General features: G+C 39.9%; 1 protein-coding gene across 1 annotated transcript in view; it reads right to left on the bottom strand.

The window, feature by feature from the left end:
• bmpr2 (bone morphogenetic protein receptor type 2) overlaps window positions 1–25,970 on the bottom strand; it is a 108,758-nt gene that overhangs the window by 35,874 nt on the left and 46,914 nt on the right. Inside the window, exon 3 of the mRNA XM_008114966.3 lies at window positions 25,503–25,682. Coding sequence (XP_008113173.1) covers window positions 25,503–25,682 — 180 coding nt within the window. The remainder of the gene's footprint in view (window positions 1–25,502; window positions 25,683–25,970) is intronic.

Below are 25,970 nucleotides of genomic sequence, written 5' to 3'. Positions count from 1 at the left end.
TTTCTTTTCTAATTTTAAAATCCCATCCCAAATCGCCTCTTCCCAACTAAAACCTAATTTTTTATCTTAATTATAATAACCTTTAATTTAATTTAATGTAACCAAGTAATATTAGGGAATTTTTGTTTTAATTCCTCATACGGTTTAATATTATTTGTACTTTAATTTAACAAATCTCTATAGGTTGGCCATTTTCTCCATCCTAAAAGTCTTCTCTGGTGCGTTTCCATAGGAGAGATCCATAAAGGTGTTTTAGAATAAAGATGTTTTTTGTATTTTTGCCAAACTCTTAATAAGGATGCTCTCACAAAATGATTGCCAATTTTTTTTCCTTTTTTCCTCTTTCATACCATAAATAGGCATGCCATCCTACTCTTAAGTCATTCCCTTCTATATTTAAAAAGTCTTCTTTGTTCAGTAATATCCAATCCTTTATCCATATCATAGCACATGCATCGTGGTATGCATTAAAGTCTGGGAGACCCAAACCCCCTCTATTTTTCTTATCAATCAAATTATCATACTTTATTCTTGGTCTTCCTCCGTCCCATATAAATTTTAGAATCTCTTTTCTCCATTTTATAAAAAGTGATTGACTTCTAATTATAGGGAGGTTTTGAAAAAGAAACATTAGTTTCGGTAGTATATTCATCTTAACTAGTGATATGCGGCCTAAAAGCGACAACTTTAAATAAGTCCATTTTTGTAAGTCCTTCTGTATTTTTTTCCAGGTTTTTTCATAATTGTTTTTTAGCAATTGTCCATTTTTAGTTATCCACTGTGCAGCCCTATTCTTGACCCATGTGCTCTTCCACAGTGAGGACATTGGTTTCCAGGTAGAAGGCAGTCCCAATCAGAGTTGGCTTGACGTGCCTTCCTCTTGGCATGTTTTTCCCTTTCACCCTCCATTCATGCCTCTTCAAATTCCACAGCACTAATGGTCACAGCTGACCTCCAGCTAGAGAGCTCAAGGGCCAGGGCTTCCCAGTTCTCAGTGTCTATGCCACAGTTTTAAAGATAGCTTTAAGCCCATCTTTAAATCTCTTTTCTTGTCCACTAACATTCCGTTTTCTGTTCTTGAGTTGAGAGAATAGTAAATGCCTTGGGAGATGGTGATCGCGAATTCAGACAACATGGCCAGTTCAGTGGAGTTGATGGCGTAGGAGCATCGCTTCAGTGCTGGTGGTCTTTGCTTCTTCCAGCACGCTGACATTTGTCCGCCTGTCTTCCCAAGAGATTTGCAGGAATTTTTGGAGGCAAAGCTTATGGAATCGTTCCAGGAGTTGACTGCAGACGGTCCATGTTTTGCAGGCATATAACAGTGTTGGGAAGACAATAATTTTATAAACAAGCACCTTGGTATCCCTATGGATGTCCCGATCCTCAAAAACACTCTGATTCATTTGGGATTATGCTGCACTCGCAGAGCTCAGGCAGTGTTGTATTTCTTACATATATATGCTTTTCTACATAATAATAAAATGAGAACAAAATTTAACATAAGAAAAAAAAAACTTAACAAAACAACAATGACGGGGGGGGGGGGGGGGGGGAGAAATAAGAAAAAAGGGACAAAGTAGAAAAAAAGAGAAAAAGTGCTCTCTGAACCATCCTCCAAAAAATTGGATGCCCTGACAAATTTGTGAATATACTATGGCTCCTCCACGATAACATGATGGCAACAGTCTTGAACAGCAATGGCTCCCAAAGTGACCCATTTAAGGTGGAAGTAGGTGTCAAATAGGGATGTGTTATTGCTCCAACCCTATTTTCCATCTTCATCACTATGATGCTATATTTAAAAAAAAATATTTTGCAGAAAGAGATGTGAGGAGAAATATTAGAAATTGGGGTAGCAAACTGAATCTGATGTCACAAGAAATCACAATGAAAATGAGCCATACTGAGACTTGAATTCATACGCTCCCCCCCCCCCCCCCCCTGCAATTCTGCTTCTAGTGCTATGGCTATGAAAAGAACAAATGTTCTGGCTTTCAATTTTTTACCTGGATATAACCCACAACAAATGGTGGTTAATTTTAATTGTAGCCTGTTTGAAACAAACCAACCTGAAATAGCAGGTTATGAAACTGGCCTGTTCAAACAACCACAATTAATATTAATCAGAGCTTAATTCTTGCCATAATGCTCAACTTAAATTAATCAGAAACAAAAACAAAAGTGTTTGATTTCATGATCACACCAGAAACATCTGTGGTTCCTATGGTTTACTGCCACAATTTTTAAACCTTAATTGATTGAGACATCTGAAATGATCTAGTAAATAAAGGTGAAGAAAGTATTAAAACATTGCTAGCTACCTTTAGCTTATAGGATCACTGGGACAGAAATAAAACAAGTATATCATTTAGGGAATACATGCAAGGTTTTTGGTGCCAAGATGTGCCTACATTTGATACCAGTTCTCAATAATCTATGGAGGAAATTGTAGTTCAAATCAAATAATAAAAAGTAAAGCAAACTGTTACATTTTTGAGAAATTGGACTACAATTCCTATGTTCCCTGATTCTTGCCATGCTGGCTAGGGCTTCCAGCAGTATTTCAAACAATATGAAGAACAGTAAGTTCCCGACCTCTCATGTAAAGAAATGAAGGAATAAAAGAAACAAGGACAGGAGTAATGAGAAATGAACAACTGGCCTAAGACCACAGCGAGAACTGTATGATACTACATACAGAGAAAATTACATGCACCTGATTTGAAAACAATACATGTGAAAGGGATCTAGGAGTCTTAGTAGACCACAAGGTGAACATGAGTCAAAAGTGTGGTGCGGCAGCTAAAAAAAAGCTAATGTGATTCTATGCTGCATCTATCAGAGTACAGGGATAAGATGGAGGGAAGTCATATATCCACTCTATTTTGTTTTGGTCAGACTTTACATGGAATACTGTGTCCAGTTCTGGGCATCACCAGTCAACAAGGATATTAGCAAGCTGGGACATGTCCAGAGGAGAGAGACCAAAATGATAAAAAGCCTGGAGGGCCAAGCCCTATGAGGAACAGCTGAGGGAGCTAGGTATGTTTAGCTTGCAGAAGAGACAAAGAGGGGATATGATAAGACATTTTTTTTAATATTTGAGAGGATGTCACATTGAGGAGAGAGAGGTCTAACTTGTTTTGTGCTACTCTAGAGACTAAGACACAGAGCAATTGATTCAAATAGCAGGAAAAGAGATTTCACCTAAATATCATGAAGAACTTCCTGAAGGTAAAAGCTGTTTGGCAGTGGAATCTGCTGCCCTGGAGTGTGGTGGAGTCTCCTTCTCTGGAAATTTTTAAGCAGAGCTTGGATGGTCATTTGTCAGGAGAGCTTTGATTGTATGTTCCTGCTTGGAAGAATGGGGTTGATCTGGATAGCCCTTGTGGTCTCTTTCAACTGTGTTAAAGATGATTTCAGAACTGGTGCTGCCATCCAAATTTTAAAAAAATAATTCCACTGAGCCAATTCCAATACTAAATCTATTTTTCCAGACAGCGCCTTAACTATGAGTCATTTATTATTTGGCTCTAGATTGTTATAAATGAACCCCGCACCAATATCATTGAAATTAGAATTTTTAAAATGTAGGAAGAGGTAATGATGACTTCATGGATTTTCAGAAACTACAACCTTTTCCTTTAAATGTGCTCATAGGCAAAACACACAGCAGTTTCCAACTTGTTGACAGCTGTTTGAAGATTGGCTTCCCCAGGCCTCCAACAATACTGATCTGCAGCGGGTGGAAAAATGTGTGTGAACACCTGCTCTGTAGCAACGTAATTTGGTCCTGAGCCATCTAATCACTCTGACAAAACTTGGCAAAGACCTTCCCAACTGGAATGTCTGCGTTTCATAAGACACACCCTAAGATTTTATTTCCTCCTGTGCTGCGTTCAATGAAATTAGGTTTCAAACAAAATTATGAGTGTTGACATTTATAAAGAGGTACCAGTATAATACAGGTTGTTTCACAGAGGTTCAGTAATGCTAGTCATCACAACATTTGACTTAATTAAAACCAGTTTCTCAAGACATTACCCTATATTTATGATTCAGACTATTCCAAGGGCAGAATATCATTGGTTTCTGAGACATTCAGTGACATATTCCCTCCATGTAATAATATATAGCTGTCTTAAATGAAATGCAAATGATTATTTAGCAGGCCATCAAGAAATAGTACTAAATACAATATGGATGAGTTGTTGGAAAATACTGGTTAAATGATTCAAATTCCCTACACATTGTAATGTGTTTTCCTTGCATTTCCCCAATAGCCAACATTCCAGCCAATGTACGTGTAAATAAATATATCCAGTTCGATGATTCTATGACTTTATAAGCATCTATGACAATAATATTGAACTAATTTCACTTGTAAGGCCCAATTCAGTGCTAGAGCCAGGACTGCAAAACTCCCCCCCTACCCCCTTTAAGGGTTACATTCCATCTGTCAGGTGCTACATGCTCTTAAACAGCCAGGCTCTCTCTCTTTAGGTTGTCACCAAGAGACAAATGTTCTTTCCCTAACAATTATTAAGAAATACACAGAACACTTCAGGGTAAGGATAATGATGTTAAGATCACCACTCAAGTATGTATATATTTTTTACTTGATACACGTACCCATTCCTTCGCTTGCACAAAAATGTAAGATTTTCAGAAATTTCGAAGCCATAGATATCTAGGGAGAAAACTCTAGAAACTCTCAAATAATTGGAAAAAATGCAATATTTGTATCTTTTGCAGACAAAAAACCAATTTGCTACTTTAAGAAGATACAGTGTGTTGCACCTAATTTCATTCGGTGGAAATTTGGTTTGACCCATGCTATTCTGCCATTTTGCTATCGGAACCATAGTCACAGACAGTATCTAATCTATTACTCCAACCTCTAGGACAGAAAAGAATGGCGCAGATTCATTAGGATATGGTGCAAAACATGAATTAATAGCTTTAACATCTGTTAGTAGCAAGGTCCCCAAAAGATAACATTAAAGTGTTAAGCTTGGATACTTTATTTCCATGAAATTCTACTGATGTTTGAACTGCATTATCTTTTAATGCAATTTTACTAAACACAGACTGATAGTTGCAGTTTTATATGCTCAATATAATTAAATGTACTTTTTAAAAATAAAATGATAGTTGCTGATTTCCAAAAACATATGGATAGAAGGTGATAATCAAGATAGCAAATACATTATATGTTATTCTATGTTCAGCTAGAATGTGTTCTACACATACAGAAATATGTGTGATTATATACACTAAATAGAGATTTAATTTATTAATTATTTAAGATAGCCTTTCCAATTTGCTTTCTTTTTTACTGTAAAGTGAAATATTTTTTAATAAATTTTTATTGCAAACATTTATAATAGTGTGATTTACAATGACATGACAAAATTATACATACAGTGAATAAATTTCCCCAAAAAACCAAACCCATCAAGCCAACATAAAAAAAGAGAGAGAAAAAAGGGAGGAGGAAAAAAAGAGATAAAAACAGAATGGCCACAAGGGAAAGGAGATACCAAAAAATACAAAAGAAAAACAAAAAACAAATAAACAAACCAACAAACTCAGCCGGTGTTAAATAACAAACTGAAACTAATTTAACATTACATAAAGTGAAATATTAACTGAAATGTACAAGGTATGTACAATAATCTACCAGTTGCTCTTGCAAAAAAACCTTTAAACTATGCCCAGTAGTTATGTAGAACTTGAATGTATACTTACAAGAAGTAATTCATTGTAAACAACAATTACCGTATGCTACACCCAAGTAGTCAGTCCAAACTATTGTTGGGATTTCAAATGTTACTTTTTTACTTATAGTCAAAGTAACAAAGTAATCATATTTCCTAGCTTTTAAAAATGTAAAGTGCTGTTTTCTAGTTCAAAGAATATTATCTACCTCACTACTATCTCAGCAGAACATTAAACACAAGGACCCCAATATTCAAGCACTTGTTTCTCTGCTATCATTTAGTGAGGCCACATCCCCAACATTTATAAAAGTAACTAACCACTTCATTCCATGCATTAAATTCTACTGAGCCACCCACTTAAGAAACAACAACCTACTGTGTTCATCACATGACGTAGGCTTCAAATATAGAGATATCTTGCTGTTTTTAAGTGTTTTATCTTTTCAGATGCTTTCTAAGCTGGTTGGCAAGTGACTTTTTGTAAATTATCTGCATAGAGATGGGCAAAATGGCAAATTCTGTCATATGATGAATTCCTTCTGTTGTCCGCTTTAAAATGAAATGGGTATGCAATTTGTGGGAGGAGCAGATAGGCACTTTTGAGAAAAAACTCTGCCATTACCTTTTGTTCAAGGAGGGGGAGGGGGAGAGAAGGAGGGGGAGAAAAGGAGGGAGAGGGAGAATATTTTGATTCAAAATATTTTAACATTTGCTTTTACATGTGGCAAAAATCAGATATTCCTCATAATCAAACTCTGCCTTCTGCTGAGCAAGTACATGAAAGCTGCAATATATAATTCACCACCTAATACCATTTCCCAAGTTCCACTAGGTCTAAACTACTGAAGAAACCATTGAGATGACTAGTAGCAGTATAATAAATTGTTCTATGATAGTTTGATGTTTTGGTTGTTTTGCAGGTTACAAAAAAGGGACACATTTTAGTAGGTCTAACAGACCATGCTTTATGTCACAAACAGAAATATACTTTAACGTTAAAGGATAGAGCATCAATACCACTGAAGAACATTCAGCAATGTCCTATTTTACAAGGAGCCATGAAGCTCAGAAATAACTGATTACTCACCAACTACTGTGTGCTCAAGACACAGGTTATTATTGTAGCCTTTCTAGGCTTGGTGGATAGAAAAGACACTGCTGAATCAATGCAAAAGGATGCCTAGGCAGAGATTTTACCTGGTCTTCCAGGTACAACACCTTGTTCCAAGAGACTGATAAGTTATAAGTTATAAGTTTAATTCTGCGGTACTGTTCCATTATCCAAGCGGAGGCCACTAGGGTGTGCTAGAGAAGGATAGTTCACTTTATGTGGGGAGGGTGGCTGAAGGAGTAAAAACAATTTCCCTCTGTTTTCCTGTTATTCCTACTACCCACGTTGCCTTCGTGGAAAGAATCAGGGAATGGGGAATAACCAGCAAAAATGGGGAAAATTGTTTTCCTCCTTTAACTTCCTGTAAAATGAATTAGCCTTCTCTGTCTAGGCCCCCTTTTGGAATCCGCCCGGATAATGGTACTGTACCCAGACTGCATTGCAATATCCAGGTTTGGTTTTTTTTTTTTTTTTTTGGTAATTGCCAAAAGAAGCTTGACTCAGGATTAAGACTGTTTACTTAACCACATTCAGTACCTACCCTTCAGAATCATATACAAGAGAATGCTTGGTATTACCAGCAAATAAGCAGCACTCAATACCAAAATCTTAAGATAACCTGCTGCAAACCATTCATGAAATGCTTTAACAGCATAAACAAGCATAGACTGCTCCAAGGCAATAAAATTGCAGTTAAGCACTGGTTTCCCAATACCAGCCACTGGAACTTACATTCATGTCAATCTCCACTGCAGAAAAAATCCTTACACATATTTGGCATATAATGAAAGCGTTCTTCTCTCTCTTAATTTCTATATTACCCTAATAAATAACATAAATATGCCTACTGTGTAAAACTAAGGTCCAGTTCAGTCCTTTGGCTGAATCATAATTTAATGCTCCTTAAAATAGGAAACATATAATGATGTAAAAAGAAAAGGCAACCAAATCAGCAGCTAGAATCCTTCCACCAGGATAATAAACCTGAGGTTTATGGTAGACCCCATACAGGCCAGGGCTTTTTCTCTGGTCTTAGGCCTGATGGCTCCAAACTGAGCTCTTGTCTACTAGCGAATTTAATCTCTATAGTTTTTGGCCAACATGTACTGAAGGCTAGCCAGAGTTACAAAAGAGAAGAAATTTAAGCCAAGACCCGTGAAAGGGACTTGAAGGCAGACACACACTGAAGTAAATTGCCTTGCCTTGGTTTTTGCAGCCACTTTCTAGTCACACAATAACCCACATAATTAGCAAGAGAGTTGTTTGAAGGTAGAGCTATTTCAAAAACTACCCCTACATGTATGGCTGAAAGTACGTGTGGATTTTTATGTAGTGGAGGAGAGCAACGCCCACATATCCATAAAATTTAACATGACTGCATGGTCTTTCACACTTAGGCATGCTGTATAAAGCACATTGTGTTCCCACTAAGCAGTTAAATACCTTTGTTTCTCCAATATTCTCAATAAGGCAACTCTGGCAAACTTAAACAGCCCATGGGTGGTTATACGCAATGGCAAGGCTTGTACAAGCAGGCACTTCCTGCATGCAGATCAGACGGGAGAGCCGCTGTCTGCCTTATTGGAGCCTGGGATGTTTCTGTTTACAAATCCTGGAGCCAGACCGGGGTACTAACTGGAGGCGTGCCGTCTGCTTCCTTGCTACACTCAGCCTTTGTCTGGTTCTGCTGTGTCAAAGAAAGAACAACCCTGACGCACTAGCAGCAGCAACGGGTGTTTTCAATACAATGCATCAGACTGGGCCCTCGCTTTCCTCCTTTTCTTTCTTTTTCTTTTCTTTTTTTACAGTCTCCCTCAGAAAGGTAATTTAAGGATTATTGGGCTGAATAGCTTTTCTAAAAATAAAGACCAGAGGGGAGGGGGGGGGGGCTAGCATTTGCCCCAAATCATTTTATTCTTACCTATTTAAGAACCAACTTTAGCATTAATCTAATATAACAATAGTTATATTAGATCCCCCCCCCCCCAAATAGTTTGGCTTTAAACATCTGCACATCAATAAAGATTTAAGCCCTTGAAATATGCATACAGAAACAATACATTCAATAAAAGATATTTCACCTCTTGTTTTAATTTTCTTTCAAATAATATTCCATTTTAACTATTAATCATTGCTCCATTCTAGATCTGCACATTTTTTTATATTTATTTATTTAGTCAGTCAGTTATGTGAATGTATTTCAAAAGAGCCAAGTTTACATAGTGGTTTAGCAATTTAGTGACAGACTGAAAACAAAAACAGATCTGTTACCTCTCAGACTTGTGGCCTTGGAATACAGATATTGTGGAATAAAACTGGTTGCTTTTTTTAAAGCACTTTTACATGTAAGATTTTGGTTCTATGATATGTGGTCCAGATAGCCAACCCATGCAAGCTTATATAAAATGAATGTAATAAGCCTTTTAGGAATTTTTGCTCTTTCCGTTACAAGAGATTGACATTTTGGGAATTGACAAAAAAATAAATACCTATATGTTGTATAATTTTTCTTCCACAGTGGATAATCCATTCATGGCAATTTATTATTGCCTTGAGATCATCCTTTATACTGAACTAGATTTTATCAGTCTTACATAGACTAGTCTCACCAAATCAGTGGAAATTTCCAAACTATTGATAAATCATATTCTGACACATGCAGTGTTGGGACTGACAACCTGACTTAGACTGATGCAACCAGACATTAAGATGCATACTACTGACATTTAATATTAAACTAACATACAATCTTTCTGGAGAGTATAGTAATTCTAAGCATTTCTGAAAAACCACTGAGTATTTTGCTGCATCAGACAGGGACCGGTGTTCAGAACATAAACAAGCAACTACCTCTGAGACAAGCAAGTAGGAATAAATGCACAAAACCCTTTCAAAACACTTACAGGAAATTCTACTGTTTTAGTCAATTTAGTAATTCGGTTATATAATCTACCATTTTATGGAATTGCAGCCTCTAAACTGTTTTTTAAGAGAAAAAAAGATTTCGATCACCTCATTGAAGGCTGACAAAGCCACTTTGCTAGAATAATGACTTTATAAGGGAACTAGCTGTGCCCGGCCACGCGTTGCTGTGGCATATGGGAATTCTTTGTTAGGTAGGTGGAATAACAGTGAATAGCTTTGTAGCCTGAAAGCCTGGCCATTTTCTTATGGGAATCCTTGTTTGGTGAGGTGGAATAGAAAGGAATAGGCTTGCTGCTTGGAAGATTAGGTAGTTGCCTTTTAGGGGGGTAGAATTGTAATGAATAGCCTCGGTGGTTCAAAGCCTGGGTGCTTGCTATCTAGGGGAAATCTTTGGTTGGTCAGTTTCAGAGTAGTATCACTGTTTCAAAGCCTGGTCGCCTTTTACGAAGGTTAATCTTTTATTGGTGTGGTTGAATTGCACTGAATATCCTTGCAGCTCCAATGTCTGGCTGTATTTATTATTTTGTATTATATATATATATATATATTACAAAATATAGAAAGCATGGCACATTGCCTGTTGTGGGTTTTGGCCTTTTTTTGGTGTTGTGATTGTGTTTTTTGTGTGATTGTGTTGTAACTTACTGGAGGCAGGGATGATGGATTGTGTTGCCAATTTTAGAGTTTGGGGGGTGTTGGGTTTTGTTGTTTTGTGAGTCGCCGTGATGCCAAAAGCCTTTTATATATATAGATTACAAAATATAGAAAGCATGGCACATTGCCTGTTGTGGGTTTTGGCCTTTTTTTGGTGTTGTGATTGTGTTTTTTGTGTGATTGTGTTGTAACTTACTGGAGGCAGGGATGATGGATTGTGTTGCCAATTTTAGAGTTTGGGGGGTGTTGGGTTTTGTTGTTTTGTGAGTCGCCGTGATGCCAAAAGCCTTTTATATATATAGATGTAGATATGCACATAAGTAATTGAATCCAGACATTTAAAAACTTCTGATGCTGATACTAATCTAACCAATAGTTTTCATGCTTTTTTAAAGCATGAATTTTAAACTCGTGTCCTTTGTTTAATCTGTTTTGTGTATTTTAATATGTACATATTTTAATATGTGTATTTATGGTATTTTTATAATGTTTATGTGTTTTAATTATTCTGTAACCAGTCACGAGGAGAAGCAGCTAAGAAATAATAATAATAATAATAATAATAATTGTTATTACTATTATTATTTTTAAAATGTTATCATAGTAAGCAGTTGCTTAATTAGTGGTAAGGGGAAAAACAAAAGTTCAAGAATTCTTAAGCCAATGCTAAGATAAAATGGAGGAAACAAAATGGCCAGAATAATACTCTTTGTTTCTATAGCAATTTAGTTATGTTTTTTCTTTGTATATACATTTTAAATGTATTTGCTAATATTCAAGCAAGATATAGTCAACAAATAGTACAGCACAATATTGTCTTCAAAGGTTGAGAGGAAAATGTTTACATTTGTAAAGGTTGAATATTACAGCCCTGTAGACAGAAACTAGTTATACACAAGTGAATGTAAATGTCTTCAGGTGTTTTTGCTTTGTTTTTGAAACAGTAAATGTGGAGAATCAGCATGGTGTAGTGGACTGAGTGTTGTATTCTGGAGACCCACTTTGTCATAGAAACCCAACTGAATTATCTTGGAAAAGTTATCCATATCACTGAATTTCCAATCGCTATGTATGTTTGTGAAAACTAGACAGCAAAGCAATCTGATAAGAAGAAAATCAACTTATTTCAAATGTAGTGCTGGCAAAGGGTTCTATGGATACCATGTATCGCTTAAAAAGGCAAATAAAAGCATATACGAATTTTGACCATACCATGAGAACGCATGATTCACTAGAAAAGACAATAATAAAGTAAGGTAGAAGACAGTAGAAAAAAGGGAAGGCGGATAGATTTAATTGAGGAAGCCATGGCCCTGAGTCTCCCAGACCAGAGCGAGGCTGGTCGCCATAAGTCAAAGCCGACTTAACAACAACAAACATTAATAATCTTTTGCGGCGGTGGGTATGAGGAATATATTAGTCTCTTAGTTGGCATGTAAACTGCAATTGTAAATGCTGTGCTGAATGCTTCTTGTTGTGCCTGTGACAGAATTATGAATGAGGCATAAAACCCCTTCCTCCCAGAGCCCAAACTGTTCACGTAGCTGTTAAAAACTGCAAGAATATAAGCAAGGCCACTGCCTTCCTGTCAGAGCAATGCCATTAGCATTTCATGCATATTCATCTTCTAAACTGAATTTAATATTAGTTCTTTAAAGGTGGAACATACATTTATTCAGTGCTGAAGATCAGATTTTCTATATTATAAATGCAAAACCAGTCTGTTTTCTATCCATTGTTTTAGATAAATGCTATTCACACTAAACTAGGTCCGAGTTACATAAAATACACAGCAATATTTCAATGTTTGTTTACCATCAGAATATATGCTACTGGGAATGGACTTTCCTTTCTTCCAGCACTCAACTCTTTCTCAGGAAGGTCAAACAACCCTCTGTAGCTGACCTCTGGGGTACAGGAACAAGGAGCAAAAGGGGGAAGTCCCAAAGTATAAATGGAAGTCAGTTCACATTCTCTAAGGATAAGTGTGTGCCAATCTAAATCCTAAGACTATATGATGTGAGAACATAATGACAGAAAAAAATAACTTCAGCCTCTAACACAATATGTAAGTATATAGCACAGTGAGCAAACAGCCCAGGATCCTTACTATATTTTTCTTACATAAATGTGTGTGAATGAGAAAAACTGTTGGCAGGGCTTGTGTTTGTAGAGCTGAGTTTTGAAAATAATTTGAGCAATTTAACTCATCTAAAATATTTTGGAAAAATGTCTTATTTACTATCATGCCTTAGTTTGGAGAGAGTAAATAGAACTATGCAAGGTACATAAAGCAGGCTTAGACAAGAATCATAATTTATTTCAGAGTCTAAAGCAGGGGTCCCCAAACTATGGCCCGGGAGCCACATGCGGCCCAATGAAGTCATTTATCCAGCCCCCGCAGCGGTGGCTCCCTCCTTCTCCGTTGAGGAAGGCGCATGCGGTGCAAGGAAGTAGGGAAAGGCGCGCACCTTTCCCGCCTCCTCCCTTGCCCGGTGCGCTCATTCCAAAGCTTTGTTTGTTTATAATGGTATTTTAATTATCAATTAATTAATAATTAATTATTAAGGGGTGCTTTGCTTGTGCTTTTGGTGCACAAAGCCAAAAGGGGATTGGACTAAATGGCCCAAGGGATCTCTTCCAACTCTCTTTATTATTTTTATTATGATTATGATTATTATTGGCACAAAGACACAGTATGGCACAGCAAATGAGATATATACGCTGGATTTCGTATCACAAAATCACAAGTCAAACACTTCCCAAGCATTTAGAACTCGTTTTTATTATTATTATTATTATTATTATTATTATTATTATTATTATTATTAACATTGAGGCTGGGTGGCCTTCTGTCAGGGGTGCTTTGCTTGTGCTTTCGGTGCACAAAGGCAGAAGGAAGTTGGACTAAATGGCCCAAGGGGTCTCTTCCAATCCTCTTTATTATTTTTATTATGATTGTGATTATTAACATTGAGGTTGTATTTGTTCCCGTTTTGTTTTTTTTACTTCAAAATAGGCTATGTGCAGTGTTCATAGTTTTTTTAAAAAACTATAGTCCGTCCCTCCAACGGTCTGAGGGACCGTGAACTGGCCCTCTGTTTAAAAAGTTTGGGGACCCCTGGTGTCAAGAGTCAGACGCCAGCCAGTTAGGTAAATTCAGTTTATTTAACAGTAACTCAAAAAAGCACAACAAAAGGTCCCGGGAGCTTGCAACACTTAGCCTTCAATGTGATTAAATGGTCTGAAACAAAGAAACTCCAAAAACGCAAACCGGAATATAATCCGGATTATCTGGAGATATAATCCGGATTAAAACTAGGTTGCTTAAATTCAGCTCAAAATTGCAGCACAGGGTCAAAATAGCAAAATAAACACAGGACAAAGCGTCCCGACGTTCCAAAATGTTCTGAAACCCAAAATATACGGAAAAGGTCCCAAAACTAAAAGGAAGCCCAAACCGGGCTAGAGTCAACCGCTGAAAGAAGTGTAAACAAACCAAAGCCGAGAAACGCTGAAACAAAAGCGAAGAGTTGGAAGCCGGGCCAGTAGTCAAAGGAACGGAACATAGTCACAGTAGTCATAAGCCGGTCCGGACTCAGGGCAGGAGAGGAACGTCAGGGTCAGATACAAAGCCAACGGTCAACACAGGAAGCAGCCACGGGGACGGTAATGAAGCCAAGCCAAATTCGGGAGCAAAGAGATACACCAGGTCGTAGTTTAGTCCAGGGTCCAAGAAATGAAGTCGTCACAGTAAGGTCCACGTCACGAGGTTACACAAAGAGCGGCAGCTAATGCAAAATAGTAATAACAATGCAGTCCAAAGAGAAAACCCACACAGTTCCAGCCCTCCGTCATAGAATAACCCGGATCAAACTTACATCAGTTGCAAAGTCCCAAGCCAGTCTTCGGAGTCACGTACAAGAAACCCAATGGCGCCCAACAACACATTGCCACATGTAAGGAACAATGACCAAAAGTCCCCAATTTATTTAGGTTTCCTTGGGCGTCCAACAACCAACGCCTTAGGATCAGGTGTCCCAAGCTCCTCATCAGAATCTGAGCTCCAAACAGTCAACGCCTTAGGATCAGGCATCCCAAGTTCCTCATCAGAGCCAGAATCGCCCTGCCCACGCCCAAGCCTGTCCACACCTGCGAAATTACCCTTATTCCTCCAGGCAGACCATGTGGGGTCTGCTTCTGAAGAACCCCAAGCTTCTCCTGCGTCCTCAGCATCCATGGGCTGAGATCTTCCGAAGCCCGTGCCCAGTCTATGCCAACCCCTTCTGCTACCACCGGGTCCTCAAGAGTCATTTCCACCTCAGGATTCCCTTCCAAATCCCCAAATGAATCCTCATCTGAGGATTCCTCAAGTATCTCCCTGAGCCTTTTCCTGTGTAAGTCTTCCAACGAGCCCTCCTTGCGAGGAGTCTTCCTTCCCCTCCTGATCCTACCATTGGCACTAACAGCCTCGGAAGACTTATTCACAACACCTGGTCTAAAGCTTTCCCTCAGAATTTCAACTTTCAGTTATGAGAAAACATACCATTTTGTAGCTAGTATAAACAAAGGCAAAAGTTAGTCTACACAATGTCAATAGACTTAGTTAACTGCAGTATCATGAAAACATAGCCAGTTTTAGAAGTTCCTAACATTGCAAACAAACAATAGTAGGATACACAAGTATGTGGTTTATTTTCTGCTAAAACAGCCCAGCTAATTTTGACTAAATAGATAAAAATATATGAGAAAACAAACTAAACAGATAATAGCCATTGTAGTACAGTATTATAATTCCGAATGTACAGTATACAAACCACCTACAGTAATTGTTCGAAGGGATGACAGTAACATTCCCAGAATGTGGATTCAGAAATAAAATTAAAGGTCCCACAAAAACCCTGCCTTCAATGAAAGGTGAATAATTAACACCCTAAAGTAATTCTCCAGCTCTGGTTAAAACCAGTTAGCCCTCATCTCTTCAAATTAGTCCTCCTCCTTCCCACAATGAAGATGCAGAAAAGGAAAAAAGTGGAAGAGACCAGTGAAAAAAGGAAAATGGGGCATTCCTCAACAGAAGTAATGGTATATTTTCCATTTTTCTATGGATTCCATGAAGCTCTTAGCAGCACATTGAGAAGAAAGAGAAAGAAAGGAAAGAAAGAAATAATCTATCCTTCATGAAGCTATTTTTTGTTGGTCTTGCTACTGGTATAGTTTCAAAAAGAGCTTCCCTTCCAAGAAGCTAAAGCAATCACTGTATCTTGTATTCTATTATTAGATTGCTTCTTGACCCAAATCTGTCATTTCTACCATTATCAACACAGATATCAGATGAGTTGCCAAATGGCCATGGCTATGCATTGAGATATCTGTGGCAGACTAAACTATGACATATGAAGAAACATTTTAACTTAATTTCCAAATGTAGATGCCATACAAAGTTCTTCCCCATAAGCTAATAGGACACATACAGCCATTTCCTTCTGTTAGCCTTAAGGAATGACTTAGCTCACATACTTGCCACACACCAACATCCCAGAGTTTTATTAACATCTTCCTGTGAGCAGCATTGCACAAAGCAACATCACAACTGTTAGTTACATTGTTGCCTCACAAATTTCCATACGAAGTTGCAACGAGAGCAATGACACAGCAAAGGAACTAATGGAATTTGCAAATCATTCCTTGCTATTTTTTACCATTGAACATTCCCACCATAGATCACAAAATCACATATTTTGCGGTTGGATATTTGTTTATTTGTTTATAGTGAGTAGTGTTATATATACCACCTGACATCATATATTTTCTGTGACTGACTTTAATGAGAAATGTTATGGCATGCATCACAGGCTTTTCTCCTTAAATATTTTCTCAATGCATCATGTCCACTTAATCACATAACTTTCATCTGTTTCACACCTTTCAGGAGTGCGTGGCCCATACAGAATTGGCTGCACTAAGGAACCATGTATTAACAGAATTGTTTTTATACTGCTAATATGCTGCCAATGTGCAAAGCAGCACATTCAGAAATCTATATTAGGTTCAGGTGCTGCAAGTTTTTAATGCAGTACTATGGTGTCTACTTGTTCTGATTTCTAATCCTAAACAAAAATAATACAACTATATGTATGTTCATTTTCTCCCCTCTTCTGATCTACCCTCTAGCACAAATTTCAATCATAATTAAAAATCTAATAATAACAGAAATAAAATAATTAATCAACTATTCACAAAACAAATGTTGATGCTCAAACCTGGGTCTGTTACAAGATATTAAGAATTCACGCTGATAATGAAGGAAGTATTTCTGAGAACCCCACCCTGAAAACACTAATGTACTGTGGATCAATGTGCTAAAGCCACAATAAAGTCCAAAGTGAATTTTCCAGTTCATTTCTTCACCTGCCAAAATCAACTTGCAGTTTCCATCAATATGAAGAATATTGGTTTATTTCTTTTCAGATAGTCCCAAAATATCACATATTTTCTCAGCTAGTTCCTTTAAAAATAGTAATGAAAACAATGAGCTGAAATACCAAGAGAAACTTGAACACAGAGAATATAATTTCATAATTCTGTTTATTGAATTTATAATTGCTCCCATTATTATGTGCTTGCCCGTCAACTCTTTTATGGCCTCCCCAACCAAAGGGATTTCTTTTCAATATTTCTTCAAAGCGTGTTTGTCTTTGCCTTAACATTCATAATCTGTATAATTCCAAGCACTAACTGATCTGACTTCTCTGACTTTCTGGGATTCGGAATATTTAGCTTAACTAATCACTACCTTCAGGTTAATGTAATATTTATCACAGAGAGCATGCTTACCAAATTTGCAGATTACACCACACTGGAAGGGATAGCTAATATCCCAAACGACAGGATCAGAATCAAAAATGACCTTAGCAGATTAGAGAGCTGAGCCAAAACTAACAACATAAATTCCAACAGGGAGAATTGTACTGTATACTTAAAAATGAAATAGACAGATATAGGATGAGTGACACCTGGATTGAAAAAAGTCAATGTGAAAGGGATGTAGGAGTTTTAGGGTGGAAGAAGCCCTGTGTACTGTAAGTGTGAAGTAGTAGCAGTGAAAGGCTTCTTCCTCCCATCTCCCTGACCCCTTGCCACTGCCACCTCCACTCTTGATGGTGGCAAGCAAAACAGAGAGGGAAAAGCAGGAGAGAGAAAGAGAGATGCAGCACAGGTTTTTCACAGCCCTGAGACCCTATTGCTCTCCTAGATGCCCTTGCCCCGATCCTCCCCTTTTGCTTCTCCTCTCCACTGTCACCTCCAAAGAAGAAAAGAGAGACCACACAGTTCCTGCTGTCTCAGCCATCTCCACTGGCACCTCCCTACCAATCTCTCAGTTCAAAACAAACCTGCTGACATTAAGGGAGAGGCAATGGCAACAACCGACAGAGACAGTAGCCTGGAGAGTAGAAGCCCGGGCATGAATCGGTCATGCCGAGCCAACAATGGGAGGTGGCATGAGAAGTTCAGGGCTGGAGAAGCGGCAGCAGCATCCAGTGCAAGGTTGAGGCTTTCTGGGGGCTAGCCAAGACAATCAGCTTCCCTCCCGCTCTTTCAGTCACTGTTACTGATCATTTGTTGCCCCCCCCCCCAAATGAATCTAGGACACCGACAATATTTATTTACACCCTTTTTTCTTACTCTTGATTTTTTTTGGGTAAGGTGCATCTTAGAATTGGTGAAATATGGCAGTATTTTCCTCTTCTTCGTCAATATAAGTCCAACTATTTGAACTAATCAGAGTATTTTTCTTTCCAGAATATTCACATCTAAGTGAAACAATTGAATTGGCCTAATTTCTTTTCCAAGAAATTGAGCTTGCAATTTTAAAGGTAAAAACAATTTTAGTCTACAAAATAGCAAAATAAAATGAAGAAATGTCTCCTGTAAACTTCAGAGTGCTTCTAAAAATGCAAGTGTAGGAATTTTCATCTTTCTTATCACTGTGTCTGCTTAATTTATACCTTCACGTTCCTTATCACTTTAGGCCTAACCATAACAATTTTAGATTCTGCAGCCACAGCAAGTAAAGCAAAACTGTTCTGTTTCACTCAGAACAGAGCACAGATTTCATTTGATTTTGAGTTCTCTAGCCATATACTGTATCTGGTTTTCAGTAGTGTGCAAACAAACCTGGGGGGAAAGTACCATGTGTAAAAATACATGGGACCAAGGAAACCATTGTTTGTACTGAGTTTAATAGATTTGTAAATATATCAAGTTCACCTATCTTCAGTCTCAGAAATGTTCATTTCTGAATGTTACTACGTATGTTTGGTACTTCATCTTTGAAAGTAGACAAACCATATGAAATGAGGAACTCCGGATGGGTAGAAGTAAAGGTTTTCCCCTGACATCAAGTCTATTTGTGTCTGACTCTGGGGGTTGGTGCTCATATCCATTTCTAAGCTAAAGAGCTGGCATAGTCCGTAGACACCTCCTAGGTCATGTGGCCAGCATGACTGCATGGAGGGTCGTTAACTTCCCGCAGAAACGGTACTTATTGATCTACTCACATTTGTATGTTTTTGAACTGCTAGATTGGCAGTAGCTGGGGCTAATAGCGGGAGCTCACTCCCCTCCCCGGATTCGAACCGCCAACCTTTCGATCAGCAAGTTGAGCAGCTCAGCGGTTTAACCCGCTGTGCCACCGGGGGCTCCAGACGCAATAACAGACTGTTAGGGACAAAAATAATCAAAACCATAGTACAAGCAAAGCTGACTGATTTTTTTTGGTAGCTCTTTGGATGTTCCCCAATTTTACAGCATTACCGTTTTACCATTCCGTTGGTTCTCGCAGAAGCAGAGGCAGCAGGAGGACATTTTTGCTCCCTGGCTTCAGGTAGGATTTGGCTAAGATTTGGCTAAGATTTTAAACTGAGTGTGGGCTTGGCTCCTGTGGTCAAAGTCTAACTGTTGTGTGACTGTTGTGTTGAAAGAGAGCCAGGTACTTAAGTTGATTGACAGCAGGCATTGTCCCCTGTTAATTGAGTTTCTGGGAAAGCTTTATTTGCCAGTGTGAGTTTCTGCCAGAGCCTGATCCCAGAAGGGCAGTTGGTTCTCGCAGAAGCAGAGGCAGCAGGAGGACATTTTTGCTCCCTGGCTTCAGGTAGGATTTGGCTAAGATTTGGCTAAGATTTTAAACTGAGTGTGGGCTTGGCTCCTGTGGTCAAAGTCTAACTGTTGTGTGACTGTTGTGTTGAAAGAGAGCCAGGTACTTAAGTTGATTGACAGCAGGCATTGTCCCCTGTTAATTGAGTTTCTGGGAAAGCTTTATTTGCCAGTGTGAGTTTCTGCCAGAGCCTGATCCCAGAAGGGCAGTTGGTTCTCGCAGAAGCAGAGGCAGCAGGAGGACATTTTTGCTCCCTGGCTTCAGGTAGGATTTGGCTAAGATTTGGCTAAGATTTTAAACTGAGTGTGGGCTTGGCTCCTGTGGTCAAAGTCTAACTGTTGTGTGACTGTTGTGTTGAAAGAGAGCCAGGTACTTAAGTTGATTGACAGCAGGCATTGTCCCCTGTTAATTGAGTTTCTGGGAAAGCTTTATTTGCCAGTGTGAGTTTCTGCCAGAGCCTGATCCCAGAAGGGCAGTTGGTTCTCGCAGAAGCAGAGGCAGCAGGAGGACATTTTTGCTCCCTGGCTTCAGGTAGGATTTGGCTAAGATTTGGCTAAGATTTTAAACTGAGTGTGGGCTTGGCTCCTGTGGTCAAAGTCTAACTGTTGTGTGACTGTTGTGTTGAAAGAGAGCCAGGTACTTAAGTTGATTGACAGCAGGCATTGTCCCCTGTTAATTGAGTTTCTGGGAAAGCTTTATTTGCCAGTGTGAGTTTCTGCCAGAGCCTGATCCCAGAAGGGCAGTTGGTTCTCGCAGAAGCAGAGGCAGCAGGAGGACATTTTTGCTCCCTGGCTTCAGGTAGGATTTGGCTAAGATTTGGCTAAGATTTTAAACTGAGTGTGGGCTTGGCTCCTGTGGTCAAAGTCTAACTGTTGTGTGACTGTTGTGTTGAAAGAGAACCAGGTACTTAAGTTGATTGACAGCAGGCATTGTCCCCTGTTAATTGAGTTTCTGGGAAAGCTTTATTTGCCAGTGTGAGTTTCTGCCAGAGCAGAAAGAAAGAAAGGCACCTTTACTAACTATCCTTTGCAGTAAATACAGGAAACAAAGCAACATAAACAAATACACAAAGAGGTGGTTTGTTGCAGTTTGCACATAAAGTGCGTGCATATTACTTAACTGTACAAAGATCCCACTTGGCCACCACGCTCACCAAGAGATGCAACAAAAGCAAAACATTCCCATCACATGCACCAGCTGTGGCATGTTCCGCTTTTTCACACAAAAACTAGACAACTACATCTGCTCCAAATGCAAACAGATGACTCTGATGGAGCAGAGGATCCAACAGCTCGAGCACCGTATTAAGACCCTTAAGGACATTCAGGCACTCGAGCTCTTCTTGGACACTGCACAACACGCTGCTGTAGATCAGCAGCCTGCATCACACCAACACCACCAAGACCATGATCAGGAACCTTATGGGGAGATCAACTCAAAGGTAGACAACCCTCAGGCTTGGAAGGAGGTCACCCATAGAAGGAGACGCAGGACCAGGCAGCCTCCGCAGAACTCCTCTGCTCAGCTGCATTTACACAACAGATTTGAAATTCTTACATCATTAACATACAATCAGGAAACACATCTTGTGGAGGACCACAGTTTCTTAGATACTACTCAGTGGACCACCCTGGATCAATGCGCAGGGGATAGCCCTGACGGGGACAGTGCATCACCACAGTCACACTTATGTAATCATGCAAATGCTCCATCCCCAATCATAGACCAGGAGCAACAGGAACATCCTTGGGAGAGTAATGGGCTCTCGGATGTATCTCAATGGATTGTCATTGATGAATGCACTGGGGATGTTGAGGAGGAGGACAACACTTTACACCTACATGATTCACTTCAACAGGAACACTCTTCAGGGGACATACACACTGTCTTGCACAAAAGGGACCCTGTCAATCCTCAAAGGAAACAGGTCTTGGTAGTAGGTGACTCCCTCCTTAGAGGAACGGAAGCCATCATTTCCAGACCGGATGGGATGGCTCGAGAAACATGCTGCCTCCCGGGGGCAAAAATACACCATATCACTCAGAGGCTCAGCAGGCTCCTAAAGCCCCATCACCCTCCCCACCTTATGTTGATACATGTAGGTACCAATGACACCGCTAGGCATACTTTTCAAAAGATCACAAATGATTTTCGAGCTCTGGGAACAAAGCTAAAACTGTATAATGTACATGTGATCTTTTCATCCCTCCTCCCTGTTGTAGGACACAGCTCTACAAGGGCCGGAAAAATAGTACAGGTCAATAACTGGCTCAGAAAATGGTGTCAAGAGGAGCATTTTGGCTTCCTTGACCATGGTCTACTCTTCCAAGAGGATGGACTACTGGCAAGCGATGGGGTGCATCTCACACAAGTAGGAAAACATCTTTTTGCACACAGACTCACAAACCTCATCAGGCGCACTTTAAACTAGATCCACTGGGGGAGGGGAACAACAGCCTGGCGAACAATATATTACCCACGACCACAGGGAACCGCCGAAAGGCTAAACGGAGGGCTGCACAAACACAGCAAGGACCAAGTACAGAGAGCACAATAATCCCAAATAAACAGTTCGAGAGGAGGTCACAGGGGCTTACATGTCTTTACACTAATGCTCAGAGCATGGGAAATAAGCAAGACGAACTCCAACTCCTAGCACAGCACCACACATACGATGTCATAGGCATCACTGAAACCTGGTGGGATGACTCCCATCACTGGAATTTAACCATTGAGGGCTATAACCTCTTTCACAGAAATAGAACAAAGGGGAGAGGAGGGGGAGTAGCTTTATATGTCAAAAACAGTTACGTTGCAGAAGAAATGCAAGACTGTAATCCGGGAAAACAGCTTGAAAGCATCTGGATAAGAATCAAGGGAACCGGGACTCAAAAAGATCTTGTCGTGGGTGTCTACTACAGACCTCCGAGTCAGGATGAAGGACTTGATGAAGCCTTCTGTCAACAGCTGACCAAACAGGCACAAAGAAGAGATATAGTAGTCATGGGCGATTTCAATTATCCCGATATCTGCTGGAAAACAAACTCAGCCAAGAGTACAAAGTCCAACAAATTCCTCACTTGCCTTGCAGATAATTTTATGGTCCAGAAGGTAGAAGAGGCAACAAGGGGATCAGCAACTCTTGATCTAATCTTAACAAATGTGGAAGACCTGATCAATACAGTTGAAGTGGTTGGATCCTTAGGGGCAAGTGACCATGTGCTCCTGCAGTTTGCAATACAAAGGAATGCTGAAACTAAGACAAGTCAAACACGCTTTCTGGACTTTAAGAGAGCTGACTTCCAAAAAATGAAGGAATTACTGAGCGGCATTCCATGGACGCCGATATTAAAAAACAAGGGAGTCAAGGATGGATGGGAGTTTTTCAAAAGTGAAATACTCACGGCGCAAATGCAAACAGTGCCAACAAAGAAGAAAAATAAGACAAGTGCAAAGAAGCCAGAATGGATGTCCAAAGAACTTCTAACTGAGCTAAAGCTCAAAAGTGACATGCACAAGAAGTGGAAAAGGGGAGAAATCACCAAAGAAGAATTCAAACGTATAGCCAACACCTGTAGGGAAAAGGTTCGCAAGGCTAAAGCGCAAAATGAGCTCAGGCTTGCCAGGGACATAAAAAACAACAAAAAAGGCTTTTTTGCTTACGTTGGTAGAAAAAGGAAGAAAAAGGAGGCGATAGGGCCATTGCAAGGAGAAGATGGGGTGATGGCGACAGGGGACAGGGAAAAGGCAGAACTGCTCAATACCTTCTTTGCCTCGGTCTTCTCAGAAAAAGAAAGCCATCTTCAACCTCAGCAACACGGAATGGACGAAGGATTGGGGGAAATCCAACCCCAAATAGGGAGACACGTTGTCCAGGAACACCTGGCCTCTCTAAACGAATTCAAGTCCCCAGGGCCAGATCAGCTACACCCAAGAGTACTGAAGGAACTAGCGGAAGTTATTTCAGAACCACTGGCAATTATCTTCGAGAGTTCTTGGAGAACGGGAGAAGTCCCAGCAGATTGGAGGAGGGCGAATGTGGTCCCTATCTTCAAGAAGGGAAAAAAGAACGACCCAAACAATTACCGTCCGGTCAGCCTCACATCAATACCAGGCAAAATTCTGGAAAAGATCATTAAGGAAGTGGTCTGCGAACACTTAGAAACAAATGCGGTCATTGCTAATAGTCAACACGGATTTACCAAAAACAAGTCATGCCAGACTAATCTGATCTCTTTTTTCGATAGAGTTACGAGTTGGGTCGATACAGGGAATGCTGTGGATGTAGCGTACCTGGATTTCAGTAAGGCCTTCGACAAAGTCCCCCACGACCTTCTGGCAAACAAACTAGTAAAATGTGGGCTAGACAAAACTACGGTTAGGTGGATCTGTAATTGGCTAAGCGAACGAACCCAAAGGGTGCTCACCAATGCGTCGTCTTCATCATGGAAAGAAGTGACAAGTGGAGTGCCGCAGGGCTCCGTCCTGGGCCCGGTTCTGTTCAACATCTTTATTAACGACTTAGACGAAGGGTTAGAAGGCACGATCATCAAGTTTGCAGACGACACAAAACTGGGAGGGATAGCTAACACTCCAGAAGACAGGAGCAGAATTCAAAACGATCTTGACAGACTAGAGAGATGGGCCAAAACTAACAAAATGAAGTTCAACAGGGACAAATGCAAGATACTTCACTTCGGCAGAAAAAATGGAAATCAAAGATACAGAATGGGGGACGCCTGGCTTGACAGCAGTGTGTGCGAAAAAGACCTTGGAGTCCTCGTGGACAACACGTTAAACATGAGCCAACAATGTGATGCGGCTGCTAAAAAAGCCAATGGGATTCTGGCCTGCATCAATAGGGGAATAGCGTCTAGATCCAGGGAAGTTATGCTCCCCCTCTATTCTGCCTTGGTCAGACCACACCTGGAATACTGTGTCCAATTTTGGGCACCACAGTTGAAGGGAGATGTTGACAAACTGGAAAGCGTCCAGAGGAGGGCGACTAAAATGATTAAGGGTCTGGAGAACAAGCCCTATGAGGAGCGGCTTAAAGAGCTGGGCATGTTCAGCCTGCAGAAGAGAAGGCTGAGAGGAGACATGATAGCCATGTACAAATACGTGAAGGGAAGTCATAGGGAAGAGGGAGCAAGCTTGTTTTCTGCTGCCCTGCAGACTAGGACACGGAACAATGGCTTCAAACTACAGGAAAGGAGATTCCACTTGAACATCAGGAAGAACTTCCTCACTGTGAGAGCTGTTCGACAGTGGAACTCTCTCCCTGGGGCCGTGGTGGAGGCTCCTTCCTTGGAGGCTTTTAAGCAGAGGCTGGATGGCCATCTGTCGGGGGTGCTTTGAATGCGATTTCCTGCTTCTTAGCAGGGGGTTGGACTAGATGGCCCATGTGGTCTCTTCCAACTCTACTATTCTATGATTCTATGATTCTATGACCTGTTACTTTTTGGCAATTGTTAATGCACTGCTTCTAGATTTACCAGAACCAGACTGCCATCACTGCACATAGCAGAATATGTGGAATCAACCCCCAGTGATAGTTATTAGTTCTATGTTGTGGTGACTAATAATACTCTAATGCAGTGGTTCTCAACCTAGGGTCCACAGTTGTTTTTGGCCTTCAACTCCCTACTCCCAGAAATCCTAACAGCTGGTAAACTGGCTGGGATTTCTAGGAGTTGTAGGCCAAAAACATCTGGGGACCCCAGGTTGAGAACCACTGCTTTAATGCTACATAGAACATAAGATAAACATATCAGTATTTCTTTTAGGATAAAACACTGTGTGAAATTTAATTTTTGATAGAAAAACATTGCCTTTCCATTTCATTTCTAAAATGAAATTGCATTTCATTTGCATTTCATGTGAATATCATAACAATACTTTCCTAAGTCATCGTTAGATACTCTTGACTTACAAACTGATGTTGCATCTATCGGATCTGGGGGTGGAAAGTTCTCTGTGAAGTTGACATTGCATAGGTTGGTACTGCAGCAGCAGAAGCGGTATGTCCCATTCTGAACCAAGGAAGGTGTTGTTGTTACTATGCATTCCTCAGAATGGCACTCTTGGGGATCTCCTATATGAGACCAACATCCTAAAAAACCCCAAAACAAATAAAATATTAGATCAAGTTTCATGCATAACTATTATATTAGCTTTTTATGATGTCCAAGTTATTTCATTTTTTAACTTCACAATTTCTCACCGGATAGGCTTATCTTCACACAAACGTTTTTGCTTTGTAAGGACCTTCACTCCATCCTACCATCCATATCTAGTGGGAACAAAGGTATATGACCTCTTGTTGGTTACTACTAAATCTATAACCCCCTTCCCATAAGGGCTAAACTCATGATGCCCTTCCAAGTGACTGGTAAGGACT

This window comes from Anolis carolinensis, chromosome 1 (assembly GCF_035594765.1).
Source record: "Anolis carolinensis isolate JA03-04 chromosome 1, rAnoCar3.1.pri, whole genome shotgun sequence".
In the NCBI taxonomy this organism is placed as follows: domain Eukaryota; kingdom Metazoa; phylum Chordata; class Lepidosauria; order Squamata; family Dactyloidae; genus Anolis; species Anolis carolinensis.
The sequence above is the reverse complement of the archived record's forward strand: the minus strand, read 5'-3'. Positions and strand labels throughout refer to the sequence as shown.